The following is a 21,441-nucleotide window of genomic DNA, read 5'->3' as shown; positions in this document are numbered from 1 at the left end:
TCAATGAGAAGCACTATACTGTGAATTCAGCTGCATTAAAACACAGCAGAAGTGACTACAGAGAGCAGGAGACTGAACGGAGGTGTGACAGGCTGTCACTCAGCAGAGTAACCAGCTGTTTGTAGCCTAGTAACAGCAGAGGCTGTGTGGCACCAAAGTTAAGAAGGCTGCTGTCCGTCATCTCCAACTTATTCTCTACTCATGCATTTTAAACGCCATTATGTCCAGGCGTTTCTCTGTGAACTTGGTTTTCTCAACAATGACTGTAGTCCCTTAACTTTTCATCTCACACCATCATCAGGTCAAAATTTGAATTAGTTGGTTAGTTTCTTTGGTTTATGAATAAATCCCTGCAAAGCTAATGACATTACCATCATCGTGCTTGTGTTTAGTGCTACTTGATAGGTGTTTGCACTTTAGCATGCTAAATTAAGATGGTGAACATTGTAACCATTGTAACTGCTGAACACAAACATGCTTGCTTTATCTTTGTGGACATGTTAGCGTGCCTATATACAGTAATAGCATTTAGCTCAAAGCATAGCTTTGACTAATTAGAACCTCACAGAGCTGCTAGCTTTGAAGGTACATTTTTTCCCACATAGGGTACTTCTACATTTTACAAAGGGTAATTGACTTGTAAGAAAGGGTACTTTCATGTGCTTGTATAACGTCCTGTTCCAGTCAAAGGCTCTGCCACTCAAACTCTTGTTCACTTTCTCCTGAGAGTTTGCTTCCTTGGTCAGCTGAATCACTGCTTTGTTAAGTCCAGGTTAGTTCCACTGACATCAAGCATCTCCTTTTATAGCCCAGACTTAGCCGAGTGAGCAATCTTAATTAATTATCAAAGTCGGTAGTGAAATGCCATGTCTAATTCGGAGCCTCAACTTAACCAATTAAACAACACAAGCCCACTGGGGAGGAAAGAATGTGCTCCTGCTTGACGAGGACGTGCTGCTTGTCACGGCTTGCCTACATTATCAAGACACAACGAGACTTGACCTTTTATTAGCAAGTTAATTAGACTATTATTGAGACCTAAAATGTCTTGGATCAAGTAATATTACTGAGACAATTTCGATGTCTTGCATTGAATCTGCTTTCGAGGGTTTCTTTATCATGAGTTTAGAAAGTTATCTCCCTAACAACAAGGTGTAATTCTGTTCTCAAAATAGATGTGGCAACATCTCGCTTCACTCCGGTGTGTAGGCTAGTGCTTCACAATGTGTTATCACTGTTATCACTTTTAATTCCTAGGACATGAATTCCCTGTATTATTCTTTGTATTCAGGCACCTGTTGTTTTGCCTGACTTGTGTATTTATTTTTCAAATTACCGATCAAAAGTCATGAATTTATACATCCGTAAACAGAAGTCAGCCCTCAAAAATGTCACTCTTTTCCAAGAAAAATACACCCTGAAGCATACCTATTCGAACATTACACAAACTATTTTTAATCCATTCATGAAGGTAGCTGGGCTGCACGGTGGCGCAGCAGGTAGTGCGGGTGCCTCACAGCAAGAAGGTTGCCGGTTCGATCCCCGGGTCAGGCGGGGCCTTTCTGTGTGAAGTTTGCATGTTCTTCCCGTGCATGCGTGGGTTCTCTCCGGGTACTCCGGCTTCCTCCCACAGACCAAAAACATGCTCATTAGGTTAATTGATGACTCTAAATTGAATAATGTGAGTGTGAGTGTGAATGTTTGTCTGTCTTTGCATGTGGCCCTGCAATCGGGTGTACCCCGCCTCTCGCCCATTGTAGCTGGGATAGGCTCCAGCCTCCCGCAACCCCGAAAGGGATAGGCGGTATAGATAATGGATGGATGGATGAAGGTAGCTAATTTCCAAAAATTGGAGGTAACTTTACAATAATCTGATGTCAACAGACTATTTTGCTTTTACACCAAAGCCTATATATATTTTAGTATATAAATGAAGTGACTAGAAATTGCCAGTCAGTGCCATAAAGGTCACCTATTTATAGCAAATTGGATCAGTCCAAATGAAACAGTCAAATTTGTGTTCTGTTGTAGATTGGAAGTAGACTCAAATCAAGATTGAGCTTCCCATCTTTACACTGTAATTTAATTATTACACAGGAGGACATGCAGTGCTGGACTTTAATGGTACATATTTTGTTTTTTGGAAAAGCGGAGGTCCAACTGATGTAACCGTGTGTTTTTCACAGGGCGCACTCTCTCCTCTACATGAAAGTAAAAGGGAAATGAATAATGTAACATTAGAGAACGTGGCTGATTAGGGTATCTGACATTTGGAGAGCACAACAGCACGGTGACTCACTTTCCAGGAAGGAATCAGTCAAGGAAAAGATTTTTTCCCCGGATGTGTGCGGCCTCTGCAGGAAGTGTAAAGTAATTAGAGAGCCAGTATCACCAACAGTATTCAGGACGTCACATGTTCTGCCAGTAATTTGGCAATTATGACCAAGACAAAACAAGATGGTGATGATGGCTTGATGACTACTTGTAGGACTTAGTGAGAAGATTTGATTTTAAAAGTCGTATGGTACTTCTCAGCTACTGTGCATCCATTTATTTTGCCCAAAACAGTTTCCAGATGGTTGCCTTATGACAGACATTTTAATGATCATATCTACAAAGGAACCCAGAGCTCAACAGGCCCTGTTGGTAGTTCTATGCATCTAAATGCCTCAAATATATGTATGCCTCATGCTTGACGTCCCATAGAAAACCAACATAAATGGATGTAGTGCTGAAACAATCAAGTCCATTAATTGATTGATTGTTAAATTAAAATGAATCATGTATGTCATTTATTAAGAAAAAATATCTCGGTTCTCAAATATGAGTATTTGCTGCTTTCCAGGTTCATGGACTGAAACTACATAACAATAATTTGAATTTTTGCATTTGGCCCTGGAAAATTTAGCATATAAAATTTAATCAATGTATTTAATCAATGATTAAAGTAGCTGCAGTTACAGTCCTAAAACATTAGTCTGCATAAAATTACATGGTCCTAATTATAAATCTACTTTATGTGTGTACTCCACTGCATTTCAGAGGGAAATATTATTATATGCACTCAGATGTTTTACTTAGGTAAAGGTAGCGATACCACCATGCAGAAATGCTCTATTACAAGTAAAAGTCCATCCATTTTCTATACCCGACTATCCCTTTTCGGGGCTGTGGGGGGGCTGGAGCCTATCCCAGCTGTCAATGGGCGAGAGGTGGGGTACACCCTGGACCGGTCGCCAGTCAATTGCAGGGCAACATACAAAGACAGACAACCATTCACATTCACACTCACACCTAAGGATAATTAAGAGTCACCAATCAACCTAATGAGCATGTTTTTGGTCTGTGGGAGGAAGCCGGAGTGCCTGGAGGGAACCCACGCATGCACAGGAAGAACATACTGTACAAACTTCACACAGAAAGACCCTGACCCTGACCCTGGGATCGAACGGGCGACCTTCTTGCTGTGAGGTACGCGCACTACCTGCTGCTCCACCGTGCCGCCCCCAAAAGTCATGCATTTAAAATGTTGCTATAATAAAAGTACAAATATATTAGCATGAAAATAAAGTAGCAAAAGCAAAAGTACTCATTGTGCAGATTAGCCCATTTCAGAGTAATATATATCATATTTGTCAATAATATGATAATGTAGTCTACTTTTGGATTATATTTTGTCACTATTAACTATTATGAAATTAGCAAATCATTTTACTGAAGTACAATATTTCCCCCTGACATGTAGTGGACTATAGGCTATATAGTCACAGAAAAATGAAAATACTCAAGCAAACTACAAGTAGCTCAAAATTGTACTGTTTTTAGCTCAGTTACTTTCCACCTGTGAGTATTGGTATTTGCCTCAGTGATAGATCTAAACATTGGCTCCACTGCAATTCCTCGTGTGTCCACATGGGGTCACTGTTGGTGGTAAAATGGCAAAACGATAGACGTAGTCAACCGCTAACTGCCAATTGATACTGTGCGATATAAGATATGAAACAGAGACAAATTCAAAACAGAAGTAAATTCCTTATAAAACCACAAAAATAACTGCTTCAGAGTTGAAGTGTAGCTATTTTTCTTGGTCACTAGTTGCTCTCAACGGCTGTGAATGAGATCAGTCTTGGGCCCGCCTCCAACTCCTACGTGTTCCTCTCCCCCGCGCAGAGACTTCTGGGAAACAGAGTCCACGCTCTAAATAATTCAAGCTCTCTTTCTCTCACCGCTAACAAGATGCCGGCCGTACATCACAAACTGCTCCTGGAGGAGGCTTTGCAGGACAGTCCTCAGGTAGGCCTGTGTGGCTTATGTCACGTTTACATACAGCTGTCATATAAAAGGACGTTAGGAGCGATGAAGTTAGCTTACTAGCCCAGACATTATCTTGCTCCCACTGTAGGCTGTTTGCACTGGTCGATGACAGCTCCCAGTTGCCACATTGTTATGGGAATGAAATACTCTGTCATTAGTGGCTATGTCTTCCTGCTGTAAGTTATGTTGTACTTTACGCAGCCAGTCAATTATCGGCATTTGTGTGTTTCTGGTGTATTTGCAAAGCTAACGCTCGTCACAGGGCTCCTCTCTCTATCAGAGGTGATATTGTGATATACACCCAGACTCGTACCACTGTGGAAAATGTCAGAAACAAACCTCAACCAGAATCACTGACCTGCAATCTTACTATTTTCCAATGTCGTGTGAAGTTGGATTGTGGGGCTCGACCCCATTCTAGAACCGAACTGGGCCCGATTCACAGGATGTGGGAGGGGTTTCCATTATCGGACTCCCTTGGAATTAGTCAATAGTCTGCAACAGGGCAGCAGTGGTAGCTGTCACATGTGAATACCATACGTTGTTTGGTGCTTATAGGCCTAAAATCAATTTGAACGTTTTTCACCAAGCCCTTAGTCTCATATGAGGATATCAGTCACGATAGGGTGAAATATAGGACAGGTTATGTACTTCTAATGAAGCCTGTATTTTCTGTTGCATCACCCTTTCCCAGCGCAGGGCTGACCTCTTTAATGGTTCTGCTTAAGTGCAACCCATGCTGGAGGGTCATTTCTCTTTTTACCTCCTTCAAAATGCAGTTTGTCCTATCAAGAATTGGGACTGGTATTTTTCTGGTCTTTCTACAGTAAACCGTAAACACAGCCAAAACTTGACAGTATTCCAGATGATTTCTTTTTGGTGTGAAATAGCTCTCAGTCCTTCTGTGGTGAAAGTCAGCTGGAGTGAACTGTAAACAGACTTTAGTCGATGGGTGTGTTCCTTTCTGCCTGGCTGCACCTGTTTATAAGAAAAAAAATACACCCAGACAGGATTCTCTGAGTTTGCATAGTCAGTGTAGTAAAATCATTATGTCTTTGCTTCCACTTCAAAGCAGCTCGTCAGTCTGCCTCTGTATACTGCAGCTATCCTCATTTCTTTCTCAGTGTCTCTCCACTTACAGCTATGTTCTTATATATGTCTTTTATGAGTTAGAGGTTCCCACCAAACCTTATTCAAGTTGTTTCATTTCCTCTCAATTTAAGTACTTTACAGGTGTAGCGTTGTGTTGTAGTGCTGTCCAAAACACTAGATAAGGAACATTTTACACAACAGTTACAAAAAGCCCACGTCCTGATGTGATAAACACATCCATTTGATTTTCCTTTATGGTTAAAACAAGCGTTGAAACTCATTTGTAGCCAGTGTTGGCCCAAGACAATTATTTACAGTTTGTGTTGCAACTATTATTTTCACTTTGATTAATCTCTCAGTTGTTTTCCTCATTATTCAATTAATAGAGTAATTATTTTTTCAATAAGGTGTCAATAAGTGAAAAATGCACATTGTAATTTCCCAGATCCTTGGAGGACATCTTCAGATTGCTTCATTTATCTGACCAACCTTACCAAATCCCAAAGATATTCACTTTATTAACACACATGACAATACAGCAGCAAATCCTCACATTTGAGAGGCACAAACCAGAGAATGTTTGGTAATTTTTGTTTTAGAAATGATTAAATAATTCACATTTTTTCAAATCTTAAACCTTACAGTAGTAAGGTGTAAACAATAGTTATTTGCCCATATGAACACTGAAAGGGGTTTGTTTGCTGCTGTTCATTCGTGTCATTAAAAGATCCCCTCTTTTGTACACTTCCAATGTCAGTGATAATGAACAAAAAGATCCAGTCATCATGAACCTATCCTTTAACTAACTGCCTGCTAATTGTTCAATAGAAAATGTGTTTCAGCTCTGTTTCCGATTATCTAGCAGTCATCTCGCCTGTCCATCCCTCTGTCATATTCATCAAGAGAGTGTTATTTTTTTGTTCCACAGACTCGCTCCCTGCTCAGTGTGTTTGAGGAAGATGCCGGGATGCTTACGAACTACACCAACCAGCTGCTACAGTCGTTGCAGCGGGTGTTTGGAGCCCAGGTACTAAACAAAACACAAACGGACACACATACGTAGATTCTGTTTAGACGCTCTGTGAAATGACACGCGAGACATGTGCAAACACAAGAAAATGAGGAATCGGCTGTGTTTTAATGTGATTTGCTGTCTGATTGAAGATGGTTATGGGTTAAACATTTGCGTAATTAATCTACAGTAGAGCATCGTCTGGATTTGCACTGAAGAGAGGTTGTTGCAGGAGTGTTTTTGACAAATACCAAACCAGAACATGAAACACATATTTTCTGTGTGTGATTCACAGTGAGTGGTGTGAAATCCTTTTCGTGCTGTCAGGCTGTAGCTGGTTTTGCTCTTTGTTCTCTGTAGAGGACGATGCCTCATTGAACGACATGCTCAGATGTTGCATTATAACAGCTTAATTTTTCTCCTGAAAACATACACGACTGTAAGATGACGCCAGACCTTTTCTGAACCAGTAATATTTCACTGGTAGACGTGGCATTTATATGACCCCATCATCTCGTGCTTTTTCAAAGGAACTCTCATTTGAACTCTGATTTACCTGCTGTCCATTCGCTTCCTCTTATCTTTCAAGTGCTGATGACAAATGTAGGAGCTGCAGACAAATCCCTACTAACAGTTTGCTCTTCGTTTCCGTCTGTCCCCTACAGAGTGAGATGGGATTGGCCACAGAGCAGCTCTCACAGCAGCTTCTGGAATATGAGAAGAAAGTGAGTATGGGCACAATCAAGGTCATAATTTCCTCTGGAGCTAGGGGCCACATGTCCCCTTCACTTTTATTGTTTCATGTTTATTTTCTTACTGCAGTCAGAGAACAGTATGAACAAGGTATAGTCCAGATAAGATAAGAGAATAGTTGCCTAATGGTTGATATCCTTGTCAGACAATGACGGGGCATCAGCTAGTGGTGCATCAAGTGTACTGCAGCCGTTTTTCTTTCTGTTTTTTTTGCTTGCCCGGACTTCAGGCTACATACAGGATGCCCTACCTTTATTGGTAAGGGTGGTGCAGCCTGAAAGTATACCTGCAGACACTGCTCAGAGCTGAGAAAACACACTTCCAAGGTTGTTTTTTGAGTAATGTTTATATTTCCAGTTTATTTTCTCCTGAAAAAAGTAGTATTAGTGCATTATCTACATAGCATAATACTACCATAAATATTGAAAGCACATTATTTTTACAATACTCCGAAACCAAACCAAACCAAACCAAACCAAACCCATAGCCTTGACTGAATTTTGTGATTTAGGCATGTATTCTCATAGCTAGTGTAGGTGGAACAATTTGAGTAACTCTGCTGATGTGCCACAGCACTTATATGTATGATTACGTCAAAAAAAAGAAAGGAAGAAAGTCAAACATATATTCAGAGCACTGCCTGGATGGGTTGTCGAGACACACCCAGCAGTATTATGACTTCTATCTTACCTTTCCTTTTCTTTCCATGCACGAGTTTGCATATGTGTGCCGCGCCTCATCTTTGCATGTGTGTATTTTGGAAATCTCCTGAAGGAACTGTGTAGAAGTAGCAGTGAATCTCTGCTGGTAATGTATCATGTGGACCTGTCCTATGCAGCTAAGAACTGAAACTGTCATTAGTTGCTGAAGTCACCACAGCAGGTCTGATTAGATCACGCTGAAAAAGCACGATATGTGGATCAGTTGAGTTTGTTGGAACACATTCTAGATTGCAAAGTGGGTGTTGGAGAGAAAATCGTCAATGCACTCTTTAACTCCTTTAAACAAGGCTTGAAATTCAGCATCTTAGCATGACGTATTAGCATCCTTGGCCTTTCCTTCCATGAAAGTGATGTGCCAGAAATCCTTCTTAGCCATCAGTGTAGCCTCTGCTAGATCTATACATTATGCAGTTCATGGTTTCAACTTGCCACCTCCCCCCTTCCTCTTCTTCTGTCTAGAATTTTGCCCTAGGAAAAGGTGATGAAGAGGTAATCACCACGCTGCAGAACTTCGCCAAAACTGTAGGGGAGGTGAGGCCTGTGTTTGCAGTTTTGTTGTTTTATGTGTGTATATTTATGTGTGTGTGCGCGCAGAGGAGAGGGCCGATGGGCTGCTGCACGGCCACTCTGTGGTAGGTTCTGTATCATGTTACAAAGGATATTGCACCTGTGCTCCCTGAGTACGCTGGTGAAAATGACCTCAATGAAAAGACCTGAGGATTATCCTCCCAGTAAGACCGGAACTGCAGCTACGAGGGGAACGGTGAGGTGGATATGATGCATATTGTGCCGGATGGGTGGGTGAAGGGAGGCAGCAGTGGGTGGGTGGTCGAATGGATGGATGAAGGATGGGCGTGTAGACTCAGGTGTATAGACAAAACAGATGGGCCTTTCACTGTCAGCCATGGGGGTCCACAAGCCTGCCCATTCAGCACTCAAAAGGATTCAGGACATACATCCACACGCACGCACGCACGCACCCACACACACACACACACACACACACACACACACACACACACACACATATGCTCAGAGGACACAGGTTGATTGTTTGCTTGACCTTTACCTCATCATTTGCAGAGGAGAACTTATTTCACAGCGAGAATTAGACCCACTACTGCACATAATCCTGTGAACTTTAGCACTTGCTAAATCATTCAGATTAAACTGGATGTCAGCTTGTTAGATGTTGGAGTGTAGCTTGCTGATAAGCATGTTTGTGCGATATATGGCTCTGTTTCCAATGTCGGAGTAAACAGCAGCTTTCATTATTCCCTTCACAAAATGTACTGTTCCACAACATGGGCTTTTTGTGATGTAGCAGAGGCATTGTCTGCAGTTTGCACCCATTTCATCGAAAATGTTACTTTCCAGATTGCTGCAGGAATAACTGGCAGCAAATGTCACCACGCATAGTGAAATGAACTGAAATCCCTCAAGATGTTTGGCGAGGGTACATTTTCTGTTTGTGTTCTTGTGCAGTGCCTGATATTTTTGTATAATCTGTTTTGTGTGGTCCAGCTGAACTCGCTCCACACTGAGCTAGCCAACCAGATGGCTGACAGCATGGTTTTCCCATTGATCCAGTTCCGAGAGAAAGACCTCACAGGTAGGACCACACGCATATGCAAGTACATATCATAAAGTATTTTAATTTTTAAAGCATGTTTGGGATGTTTTATGCCTTTATCACCAAGTTGACAGTAGAGAGATGACAGAAAATGACTGCAACAGCCAGCAGTTCATGATCAGACTCCTCGGTTGAACAGTTCATTCTATCTTTCACTACAATAATGTTTAGAATATCAAAGCTGAGATCTTCTTCTAAATATCAAAAAGCAAGAACAAATCACGCATTTCAACACAAAGCTACATGTCACGTTCATTAATAACTCTAAAACATAAGGCTTTCAGATTGTACAACCAGCTATTTCAAGCAAAAATGCAACTTTTAAAGACGTGGGTTTTAGCTATTCTAACAAAACTAACTATAAATTGAATGTTTCAGAGATAAGCACACTGAAGGAAATATTTGGCATCGCCACTGATGGTACGTACAAATCCCAACCTATTTCAGAAAATCATTTCATCCTGCAGTTACTATCTGATCCTCATGTCCTTTCCCTCCCCTCCTGCAGAGCATGAGGCAGCTATGGTCAAATACAGCCGATTGCCCAAGAAGAAGGAGAATGAGAAGGTAGAGTGACTCAGGAAGTGCTTTCTCAGCTTCACTGATGGAGCTTTTCCCCCCACTGATCACAAGCTGTAAAAGGTCTTGCAGTGCAGTAAAGCCCTGGTAATGCAGTGGGAGTGTTTTATAATTACTTGAAATACAAATAGATGCAATTAAATATTCCTCTCCTGCCAGGCCCTACTGCTGTAGTTAGACTGTAACGGTGCCATGCACTATAATGGCTGCAGAGATAAGCTTCCTCTGCTGTTTGCTTCTGTTGAATGTTTCCTCATGTCTTCTTGCAAGGTACACGATAGTGCGCCTGTGTTGCTTATTTGTATGTGTATGAGAGCAAGACAAGTGTTTGCATATTCAAGAGCGTGTGTGCAGAGCTTGATAGTGAGTTTATGCTGGACACGTGTGTGTAAATATATTTACATTTTTAACCCTCTCCTGTCTGGACAGCTGAAGTCGGACTTGGTGAAGGAGGTGGCCTACACCAGAAGGAAGCAGCACCAGGCCTCACTGCAGTATTACTGCGCCCTCAACGCCCTGCAGTATCGGAAGAGAATAGCTATGCTCGAACCCATGCTAGGCTACACGCAGGCACAGGTACTGAGCAGCTGTGGGCCCACAAGCTATCATATCAGTATTGAAATTCAGGATTTAAAAATGACAAGCGACATCATCACTGGAAGTGGTTTAGTTTACATATGACAGTTATTGGTGTGAAATTTGCCTGTGCAATATCAACTACTGGGGAAATAAAAACACTTTATAACCAAAGGCCGAAGCCTGTAAGCATGTCGAGACGCTGTGTAAACCATAAATCAAACAGAATGTGAACATGTGCTAATCCTTTTTGACATGTGTTCAATTGAAAACAGCCCCAAAAAGATATGCTTAATGTTTTACTTCATCAGCTTCATTGATTTTTTTTTTTTTTTCAGAATAAGCAGATATTTAACTGATTATTCTGAATTTGATATAGCAGTATGTTTCAAACAAGTTAGGAAAGGAGCAGCTAAAAACTGGGAAAGTTGTGTGAATGCTCCATAAAACACCTGTTTTTAGGTTCAGTCGTTCATGAGCGAGGATGGAGCGAGGTTCACCGCTTTGTGAACACATGACTGGATAAAGGATGCTACTACATGAACTCAGGAACACAAATGATTGCATTCAACATCGAAACCTATTTGCTCATCATTATTTCTAATCTCTCAGATCAGCTTCTTCAAGAAAGGCATCGAGCTGGTTTCAAAGAAGATGGACATGTTTCTCTCCTCTGTGTCCAACATGACGCAAAAGTAAAGACTCATCTCATTAGTATTCATTTTCATGTGTACAGTACGAGTACATTTATGTGCACAATATAAAGTTCTGTGACGTGTGTGATTTTACATGTAAATCATTTTGCTGTGACGCACACTCTGCAAATACTACATATCTTTATTCAGTCTTTTCAGGCGGAGTAACTGTGATTATACACACGAGAATAATCTTAAGCATCCATGACATTTCTTTCTGTAGAAACACTTCTTAAAGTCAGTTTTGCTGTATTTTGCCTGTATTAAAACTTTGTCCCTGCTTAGTATCCAGGCCCAGCTGGATGCGGAGGCGGAGATCATGCGTGGGTCTCAGAGGGAGCTTCTGTCCGTGGAGGACGCTGTCTATATGCCAGATAAGGAAACTGAGCCCGTCAATCGCACACTCATCCAGAAGGCTGGCTACCTCAACATTAGGAAGTAAGATTAATTACACTCATTATGGCCCTGTCTTAAATCCAAGGATGCTTCCTATTCATGTGGCGTCCTGTGCTACTCAATATGTTAAGGGGTGTTGGGGGAAAAAATAGGGAACAGCTGAGGAACAGGCTTTTACTGTGTCCTCATTTTACATACAAATGTGACATTTCAATATTTAATGAGAGGATGAAGTCTGGTGCGATTCATATACGGCAGCTACATTAGATGACTGTCTAAACAACAACAGAGAACAGATTTTGGCTTCTCTTGCTGAAGATGCTCAAAATCCGCATGAACACAGTGAAATGAATAAGTCTGTCACAGCAGACGGCGGGTCAGGTAACATGTTGGCAGCAAGCGCTGTCAGCTTATTGCAGAGTGAATGTATGAGAAGGGAAACTTCCTTAATGGCTTCAGGGGGTAGAACTGTAGCGCCGCCCGCAATGTGATTTAGTGAAATGTCAGAGCTGTCAAACTCTGTCTCTCCCTCATATACATCCAAAGTCTTTGACAAATGTCTGTGACACCAGAGAAAAGGTTTCCACAGAATGCCATTCTGTTTAATGACACACACTGCCAGCAGCCTCAAACGCTTGTCAAATGGAGCCGAGTCCAGAGAGCGTTTGCTTTTCGGTTTCTCGGTATCAAGGGTCTGAGTCACCCTCGGCAGCACAGGCCTCATGCTTCCATATTTGTCAAAGGAAATTTATTTGGGAATATTTTTTAAACAGAATGTACAAGAGGAAGGCTTGCAGATGAGCAGTCCACATGAGTCACGCACACGTCGCTGTGAGTCAGAGTTACATTGTCGTTTATTTTTTGTGTTATTTATCTGCACAGAAAAACAGCTGAGCACTGAAAATCCAGTGACAAATAAAAAGGGACTGAGGAAAACTCAAGCATTTACGTGGGAATTAAGTTCATGTTTAAAATAATGTGGGAAATAAGAATCATTCCCAGAAACAAAATAGTAAGTTGTTAAAAGACTTTTTACAAACTGACTGAATGTGACATTTGCAGTTCACCTTTTCGTGAATGAGGAACGTTGTTTTGTGCACCAGATACATCTCATAATGATCAGTTATTCCTGACGAGCTCGATTATCAGTGATGAGTCATGACAGGGTTGTTTGTAACAAAACCGATATAAAACAGAAAGAACAGTTGTCGGAGAATCGCCCTTCTGGATTTATTATTTATGAACAGAAGCATATTGATCAAGATCACGAATGTAGTCTAATCAGTTGTATTTTATGTTATAGCTAATAAGCTAAGCTTGCTAAGGTTAGCACTGACTTGGACTGTGCTTTTGGTTTGGCCCTCTGAGTCAAAGCAGCTGCTGGACAGTGAATGTTGTCTTCGTCCGACATTAATACACAAAAAAAACTTGAATTTCTATTTTTCCAATTTTGATCAAATGAGTACACACGTTAAAACAAACCCAGCTCGGAATTTTCGTCACATCCAGCCTTAAATCCTCGACCGTCTCACTCGTCACTCATTCAACTTTCCATTATTCTCTTGTGGCAGCAAAAACGTTTTCTCATCCTTTTTAGTGCTGACCTTTATCTGCTCTTTGTGCCCCTTCTTTTCTGCGCTCCAGTAAAACCGGCCTTGTGACCACGGCCTGGGACCGACTGTACTTCTTCACCCAGGGGGGGAACCTCATGTGTCAGCCGCGCGGGGCGGTGGCGGGGGGCATGGTGCTGGACCTGGACAACAGCTCCGTCATGGCTGTGGAGTGCGAGGACAGACGCTACTGTTTTCAGATAACCTCCCCCTCAGGCAAAACGTATGCACACTTTTCTACACTTCCTACGATGAGAATGACACAATCACGTATGAGATATTGGACATATTTTTATTAAATTGTCTCCTTTGTCTTTGACGCCTCCAGGTCAATGATTCTACAGGCTGAGAGCAAAAGGGAATATGAAGAAGTAAGTGTGAGAGAGGCTGTTCAAACAGCTGCTTGATCTTCCTTATTGAGTTACATCTTCATCCCAAAGATATCTGAAGGAACAAGTCAGTCATAGAACAATGGAGGAGCTGTCGAGACTCATTTGTGGGCTTTTCATGTTTGGTTTTGTGCTCGGACACATCTGACTGGCCTGTCACAGCTGGTATCAGTCAAGCGATTTCAGGCGGCTCATGTGTGAGCCGGAGGAAGTCCTAATGTGGATCTCTGTGTTTCTTTCTCAGTGGATTTGCACTGTGAACAACATATCCAGACAGATCTACCTGACTGACAACCCAGAGGTAACGAACACTCCCACACACACATACCGCACATTAGGAAACACACCAACCATATCAAATATCTAAGAATCCAAGCTGAATAGATTTTGGTCGATAGAACATCATCCATGTTATTTAATCAGGCAGTGATTTGTTGTTCCACCACTTTAATTAGTAACACGTAATATGAGGGACTTATTCTCTGTTTAAGACACATAAAATGTAATGGAGCAGTTCCAGTGCTGTCACACAGACCCCTCCTCTCCCTCCTCTGAAGCGTCTCACAGCTGTTGTTGTCTTCACTGCTTTTCAGTCCCAGGATCTTGCATGTTTGCAGGAGGGTTGGCTCCTCCAGGAAAATGTTTATTTTTCAGATTCTTCAGAGACAAACGGACAATATCTGTGTCTGAAATCACTCTTTCACTTGTGTGTTTTCCCCACATGATTATCACTTGGTACGACCCGATTCCAAAGAAGTCGGGACGCACAACTTTCTCAGTCTTTAGTTGCTCCTGTTTGAAACAAGTTGCTGCATCAAATTCAGAATAAGCAGATTCACAAGCATAGAATTCAGACACATGAACCGCTAGACAGTAAGTTCAGTCTAGCATGTGCACTTTTGAAATATTTTATATCCATTTTCACATTGTTCTGGTTTTTATAATTCATTTACCTGCTGATACAGAGATGCTGCATTTTCCTGTTTCATGTTTTTAGGCTGTGGCTATAAAACTGAACCAAACCGCCATCCAGGCGGTCACCCCCATCACCAGCTTTGAGAAAAGACCAGAAGGCTCACCCAACCCTGACAGGTCAGACATGCTGCTTGTGTAAACTTTATTCATAACACGACATACTGCATCCTCTCCTGAAGTTTCTCACTAAAGACTTGGTTCATAATTTTGAGAACAGTAAGTATTTATCGTGAAATAGTCGTCAATGGTTGTGTTCCTCTGCATGTATTTGTGCTTGGTGTATAAAGTGATTCAGTTTGGCTCAGGAGGGAAGGAGAAACAAAATGTCAGCCTGTGATTACTGAGGATGTTTGGATCATTGAACTGATAGGACAGTCTGCATTTTTTTCTTTTCAGCTAATCTGGCCTTTCGCTAAACCCCTCCCCCGAGCACTGATTGTCCAATTATATTTTAGCAACAGTAACTAGGCATGGCACTGCAGGTCTGTCAAGCTTTGGATTTCTGAGTATGTTGAAGCATTGAAGCGCCTCTATTATGAGCAATACTCAGTGTACAGTTACATCCAGAGTTTAAGTGGTGGTCTCAGCTTTTCCAGTCAAGGAGTACAAAATATTGAGATTTCACTTGTTTATTTTAAGTTTATGTGATAGATTGTGATGTGAGCTAATTAAACTGAAATGTATTTTTTCTCCTTCAAAACTGTTTTATATTTTTGCGTGCTTCAGCATAAGCAGCACACATTAGCACATATGCTGTGTATTGTGTTGAACATGTGTTAGCTTTAGCCTCAGTCTGTCAGTGCGATATCAAGTGTGTCGTGCATACAGAGCCAGCTAGCTGTGAAGACTCTGTGGACGGTAGCGTGTCTGTGTTCCATGGTTCAGTATTCTGTCAACACACTTTTGGGCTTTATCTAGTTTACTCCTTCATAATTCATCTTCATTTTGTCTTTCTCATTTCTGCAGAGCCAAGCCAGGAGGTGTACATACTGCCAGTGGCAGTTCCCAGAAGACGGGGGCTGCTTCAGAATCAGAGGACCTGATAGCCCCTGGGACACCCATTCAATTTGACATCATGCTTCCGGCCTCTGAGTTTCAGGACCAGAACAGGGCTGGGGGGAGGTGAGTGGACAGCAGGGACAGGAGGTCAGTATGGGTGCATGTCTGAGAGACAGGACCCAGGTACTGGTGGATGATGACATTCATTTGCTGAAGGTTGGCCTTGTAGTGGTTATTATGATTTTCAGGAAGCTGAAAGCATCGTAGTGACTCAATGCAGGGTTTAATCATTTTCTTTTCCTCGCATGTGTGTGCTCACATCCTGACAGACGCACAAATCCATTTGGAGAAACGGATGATGACTGTTCAGCAGAAAGTGACGGTAACAATTTCCTCTTCTAAATGCAACCTAGTGGTCCATTTTCTCTCTACCAAGCACTGCTGGAGTCCAGCCTAACCTCACTGTGTGCATGTTTGTGTTGCTGTGTTTCTTTTGTTTACTGTCTGTGGGTGTTTATGATGCCTTCATGTTTCCACAGACTCCCTCCTGCAGCAAGTGTTCGCTGTGCGCTTCCTGGGCTCGATGGCGGTGCGCTGTGGCAACAATCAGGAGGTCATCTATGAGGCCATGAGGCAGGTGCTGGCTGCCCGAGCCATCCACAACATCTTCAGGACCACTGAGTCCCACCTCATGGTCACCAGCAGTAACCTCAGGTAGGATTTATACCTGCAATCTGCAGTGCTGAGTATTCACATGATTGTACGCGTCTCAGGTTGTGTAGTGTTATGACCATAGACAGTAGTAAGTGGACAGAGCCTCTTGGTCTGAGAAGCCAATGCCTCGTGTCGTAAACCTGCCTTCTTTCTAACAGCCAGCAGGGGGCGACTCCAGTGTGATTGTATGTAAGCTTGTGAGAAAATGACTCACCTCTAACTTGATTTAGTGTCTCAGTAAATGTTTTCCTAATGAACCTATGGTCTCAATCACTACTCGGAGACTTCTTCAGTACGGCACGATGTTCATTTTGTAAATTATGATCCCTTTTACAGTAAAATAGACGATAAAGCAGCATCACCTTTAGGGCGTGACGACCTTGTGATTGACAAGTTGCTACCACGCCGTGTCCTTGAATTCTCAGACAGATCCAGTCAGATCAGAGGTCTCTCGTTCAAGTGGGCGACTGCCGTGAAGCCAAACTCGAGGCTTCAGAACAGCTGGTGCAACATGAAAAATGAGAAAGTTTCATTTCAAATACATTTCACACAGAAAGATTTTGGCTGGAAGTGGAGAGGAGGGAGGCCGCAGGAGCTGATGGAAGTCGGCCTTTTAGACTGCAAGCTTGGAGGTTAGAGCCAGTCAGGTCCTGGCAGCAGACCTACACACTCACACTTTGATTCAGTCAGTCAGCCAAGCTCACCTGCAGCCCTTTAAAGGGAATGAAAGATGTCACTGTGCTTCATTTAATTCACCCAAAACACACCTATCATTAATTAAGAGACCAAAAACGGCCCCTGTGCTCCTTGTTTCTCACTTTGCGGCCAGATTATGCACCATTGAGCAGCTGCTGGACTCGCTCTGAATGCACTGTAGACCATACACTATAGACTGTTTAAGCAGAGCAGTAAAGCATTTACACCAACACATAGAAAAGGTTCGTATGACCTCCAGGACGGAACAGTAGGGCCTAATTACTGCCTGAAGACAACTGAGAGAAAAGACCCTGAAGCAAGAACCTGTGGAGCATAAATATCTGCCTCACACACCTCTTTAGTCCCAACAAACATGTGAGCAGTTACACCAACGATGAATGAGTTTTCATATTTGTAAAAACTGTGACCTTGTGTAATATATAGCCAGAGCCGCAGAGACGAGCTCCCTCACACAAAGAGACAAATTCAGGGTGAAGGTGTTTCGATCTCCTTGTAAAAGTCTGTTTTGTCTCCACTATAGGTTGATTGACCCTCAGACTCAAGTTACAAGAATAAGCGTAAGTTTTGACAAACGATGGGGTCAGTATCTACCGAAGAAAGTTTTCTCTTGAAGTTACAGGTGAAGAGGTTCAGTCGTTCACTGTAATGCAACTCCTTCACTTTTTTTTCTTTCAAATCTTTATTCTCCCCCGTCGCCTCTCTCAACGCTCCTCGTTTCTCAGTTCCAGCTCGGAGAGGTGTGCCAGTTTGCGGCTCACCAAGAGAACGGGAGGCTGATGGGATTCGTGGTTGAGGGCAGAGACTGGAGCGACGGCGATGAGGAGGGAGAGCCTTCATTCAGCGCCTTCGTCTTTGAGAGCAACACAGAGGGCGAAAAGGTTGATGCACCAAGCTTTTTTTTTCAAGAAGGAGAAATGTCTTAACTGATGCACAAATGCATGTTGATGTTCTTTCTGTCTTTGCTCACAGATCTGTTACACCATAAGTTTGGCGAAGGACATCACAGAAGCTAAGAAGGTATTGTCCTCATGGTTATTTCATCTAAAGTCAAACCTCTGACTGGGTTCATTTTAAAGGAATTAACAAGAGTCTTCTCTTGTTAATTCCTTTAAAATGAAGTGTAACACAGTTACATATTTTTAGTGACAAGGGAAGGTGACGGTCAGCCTGCATCTGACAGCACCTTGAGAGGCGCTTTATAAATAAAGGTTTCTTACTCTCATGGTAATGTTAAGAGAGAAGTTGATTGCATTTTCTGTTAGATATCACATCACCGATGCCACTATATTTGAATCAAACCTTGATGTAAAACATTAGATATATTGTCTTTGTACTGTTTTCTATGAAGCATATGTAAAAAAGGATTATCAAGTTATCACATGTCGTCCCATCTCAGTATCACGTCCCATTCCAAGTAAAAGTGAAAACAAAGAACTCCAGAATTTGAAGAGAAATAGAAACATAACCACTAGAGGGAGTTGGTCAGCATTTTACCAACAGTTTCAAGGTGTCAGAGTTGTTAAATTCATAATGTGTTGTCACATCCTGAGGAGTTAAAACACACAAAAAAATAAAGTCATTTTCACTTTTTTACCTTTTTTTTTTTTTTTTAACCAAGGACCCGGAGGCCCTGGCCCAGCTGATGAAGAACATGCCTCTAACCAATGATGGAAAGTTCCTGCTGCTGGAGCCTGAGACGGGCGACACGACCAACGGAGCGGGACAAGAAGACCTGGAATCTGAGGCCTAGCCCCCCCCCCCAAAAGAAAGCAACCAAGACCAGGGCCACGGTCTGACTTCTGCCCAGGAGAGAGGCCTTTCCCTGGCTAAGGTGTCATCTTGACCCCACCCTAACTCTGGTACTGTAACACCCGTATTAGAGACTGTAGTTGACGTCCATTTACTCTGTGTTACTGGACCCCCAGTTTTTTGTTCTAATGAAAGCAGAAGACATTAGCAGGGGGTCGCCTGGACCAAAAAGCACATCTCATGGGCGCTCCATCAGATCTGCTTTTCTCCGGTCAGACTGTAGCATAGGTTTTTGGATTTAAATTGTTTTTTTACACCACTGCTGGTGGTACTTACATCAAAAGGGACACTATATAGGTACTGATTGTGTTTCATTGTCTTCTAATATCTCCAGCCCTCTCGCTGAAGGTGCTGGCCGATCTGCTTCAGTTTAGGTCTACATAGTTTGGAGAGTTTGCTCCTTTATGTTGTTTTACACATTAACTTGTACAGAAGGCAGTTATGCAAATATGTTGGCGTTTATTTCTCATTTATTCATGTACAAAAAAAGTGATTGCACTCCAGAGGTTCATATGTGTTTGATGACCTCGATGGCTATAAAATGAACTAATTGGAAGGATCTTAGACTTTGAAAGGACTTTAAAAAATAGGTTAAAATCCTGTCACTTCCTTTTATCTGCAGAGTAGTGACTGCTGCTTTGCTTTTCATTATCATTACTGAGTGTGCACCTTTGAGTCCTGAAGCAGTGGACTCAACTGGCAGGAGCGACGTTGTTATTCTCTCTGCACTCTTGCCACAGGCCTGGCATCCTGACTGTCTTAAGCATTCCCGCTAAACTGAATGAATTTTAGATTATTCTCCGCTCCCTGTTCAAAACAAGCCGTAAGATGATCTGTACTGCACGGCCCTGAGCAGCCCAAATATTCTTTAAAAGTACGTTGTTGCACTCTTGAAAGTCTTTGTAAATATGAACTGTCTGATGTCTGTATGATGTATAATCAAAGTTGGCTGCATTAAAAGCTTTCAGATTCAATATGCTAGGACCGATGTGGTGCATGATTAAATAACGTTCTCTCACAGTCCCTTCGCAGAAGATTAAAACCTCCACACTGAGTGAGCGCTAAGCTGTAATACAAAAACGAGAAATCACTGAACTGTTGCAGTAACGCATGTCGGCAGACCACAGTGGGGTATTGTGTACTCACTGAAAAGCTGTTCGCTCTTTGCTCATACATATGAATTCTAATCAGATCAGAAAAACCGAAGGGAAGCGATTGATCCGTGAAATTCTGCCTTCCCTCTGGATCCCAGTCCACTTTTGTTCCATGTCAGCCCATCTGAGCTGTAAAGCTAATCTCAGCGGACGTCGGAAGCCCACGGTGCGGCGTGCGAATGTGGCATCTTGTTCTGTGTAATACAGACGAGGTCAAAACCGTTGACTTGGCGTTGATCGTGAAAGCTGCATTGTGTTGACGCGTGCGTTCGCTTGTCTGCTTGCTTTTTCTACTCCATGTCAGAGTGAAACAAGGAAAAGTGTGGATATGTCATTCAGGACCGCCTGCTCTGCTGGTGAAATAATTAGTTCTGATCATGTTTGATGGCCCATGACACTGCTCATTGTAATCAAAGGAATAGTTTGACATTTGGGGAAATGAGCTTAAGCGCCGTCTGGAGGAGAGTTGCCTCAGATGACGTCTGTCCGTTAAATATGAAGCTACAGTCAGCAGCTTAGCGCAGAGCGTGCTAACAGGAGCTCTGCTGAGTGTTCCAGCTGCACCTCTAAATATCACTAATTAACATTTTATCTGTACAAAAACCCAAGTGTAATAACAACAATTTAACGTTTCACACCTCTCTTCTTGTTGCCTGGGAACTGCTCAGAGCCAAGAAACAGGCCGAGACTTAACCCTCCTCCTGTAAACCGTCCTCTTAGTGTGTTTGTTGGTGGATTTTGTGAGGACAGGACCAGATGCTAAGCTAACAGTCAGCTGGCTGTGGACTCATATTTAATGAACAAATATCAGAGTGGAGTCAATCTTCTCATCAAACTCTCTCCCACAAAGCAAATTCCCTGATGGTGTAATATGTAACATTTCCACATTAAAATGTCTATAAATGATGAGACCTATGTTATATATTTTGTCGAGTTTTGTACTTATGTTGTCCCAAATCTTTCCAACAATGTTCAAACCCAGCAAAATCTGGAACTTTATTTAAGGTAATGGTGCGTTTCATTTAGTCACCTGTTAATGGCGCTGTTGACCCTTTACCTCCTCTAGCTGCTATAAGAAAAACTAGACGATGCATCAGAGGGTGACGGCGAGCGTCACAGGAATAAAAACTTTAATAAATTACCCCGTCTGTGAACATGAACCTGAGTCACGTCACATCGTTTAAACAATTAAGACAACTCCCATGATCCCACGCTACTTCATGCCTTCATCAAACTCAATCGTTTCTTTTCTTTTCAATCTTTTCTGTTATTTTCTTAGACAGAAATGACTCTGCGTTTAAG

General features: G+C 42.2%; 1 protein-coding gene across 1 annotated transcript; it reads left to right on the top strand.

Annotated features, from left to right (window-relative positions):
• The first annotated feature begins 4,157 nt into the window (after positions 1-4,157).
• Positions 4,158-21,280, top strand: appl2 (adaptor protein, phosphotyrosine interaction, PH domain and leucine zipper containing 2). The gene is made up of 21 exons (XM_070971902.1): positions 4,158-4,293; positions 6,335-6,433; positions 7,084-7,143; positions 8,353-8,424; positions 9,418-9,505; positions 9,905-9,946; positions 10,035-10,093; positions 10,535-10,681; positions 11,294-11,376; positions 11,662-11,814; positions 13,417-13,605; positions 13,711-13,753; positions 14,016-14,072; positions 14,769-14,863; positions 15,713-15,868; positions 16,075-16,127; positions 16,285-16,459; positions 17,697-17,733; positions 17,899-18,054; positions 18,146-18,193; positions 18,795-21,280. Exons 1-21 carry the CDS (start codon positions 4,237-4,239, stop codon positions 18,924-18,926), a joined length of 2,001 nt encoding a protein of 666 aa, XP_070828003.1. The 5' UTR covers positions 4,158-4,236; the 3' UTR covers positions 18,927-21,280.
• Positions 21,281-21,441: the final 161 nt, after the last annotated feature.

Source organism: Chaetodon trifascialis, chromosome 10, assembly GCF_039877785.1.
Source record: "Chaetodon trifascialis isolate fChaTrf1 chromosome 10, fChaTrf1.hap1, whole genome shotgun sequence".
NCBI lineage: Eukaryota > Metazoa > Chordata > Actinopteri > Chaetodontiformes > Chaetodontidae > Chaetodon > Chaetodon trifascialis.
This window is presented reverse-complemented; position numbering and strand designations above follow the sequence as displayed.

Coding starts and splice junctions, on each gene's coding strand:
- appl2 (XM_070971902.1), top strand. CDS start 4,237: ATGCCGGCCGTACATCACAAACTGCTCCTGGAGGAGGCTTTGCAGGAC. Junction 14,864..15,712: donor GGCTCACCCAACCCTGACAG/GTCAGACATGCT, acceptor TCATTTCTGCAG/AGCCAAGCCAGGAGGTGTAC. Junction 18,194..18,794: donor ACATCACAGAAGCTAAGAAG/GTATTGTCCTCA, acceptor TTTTTAACCAAG/GACCCGGAGGCCCTGGCCCA.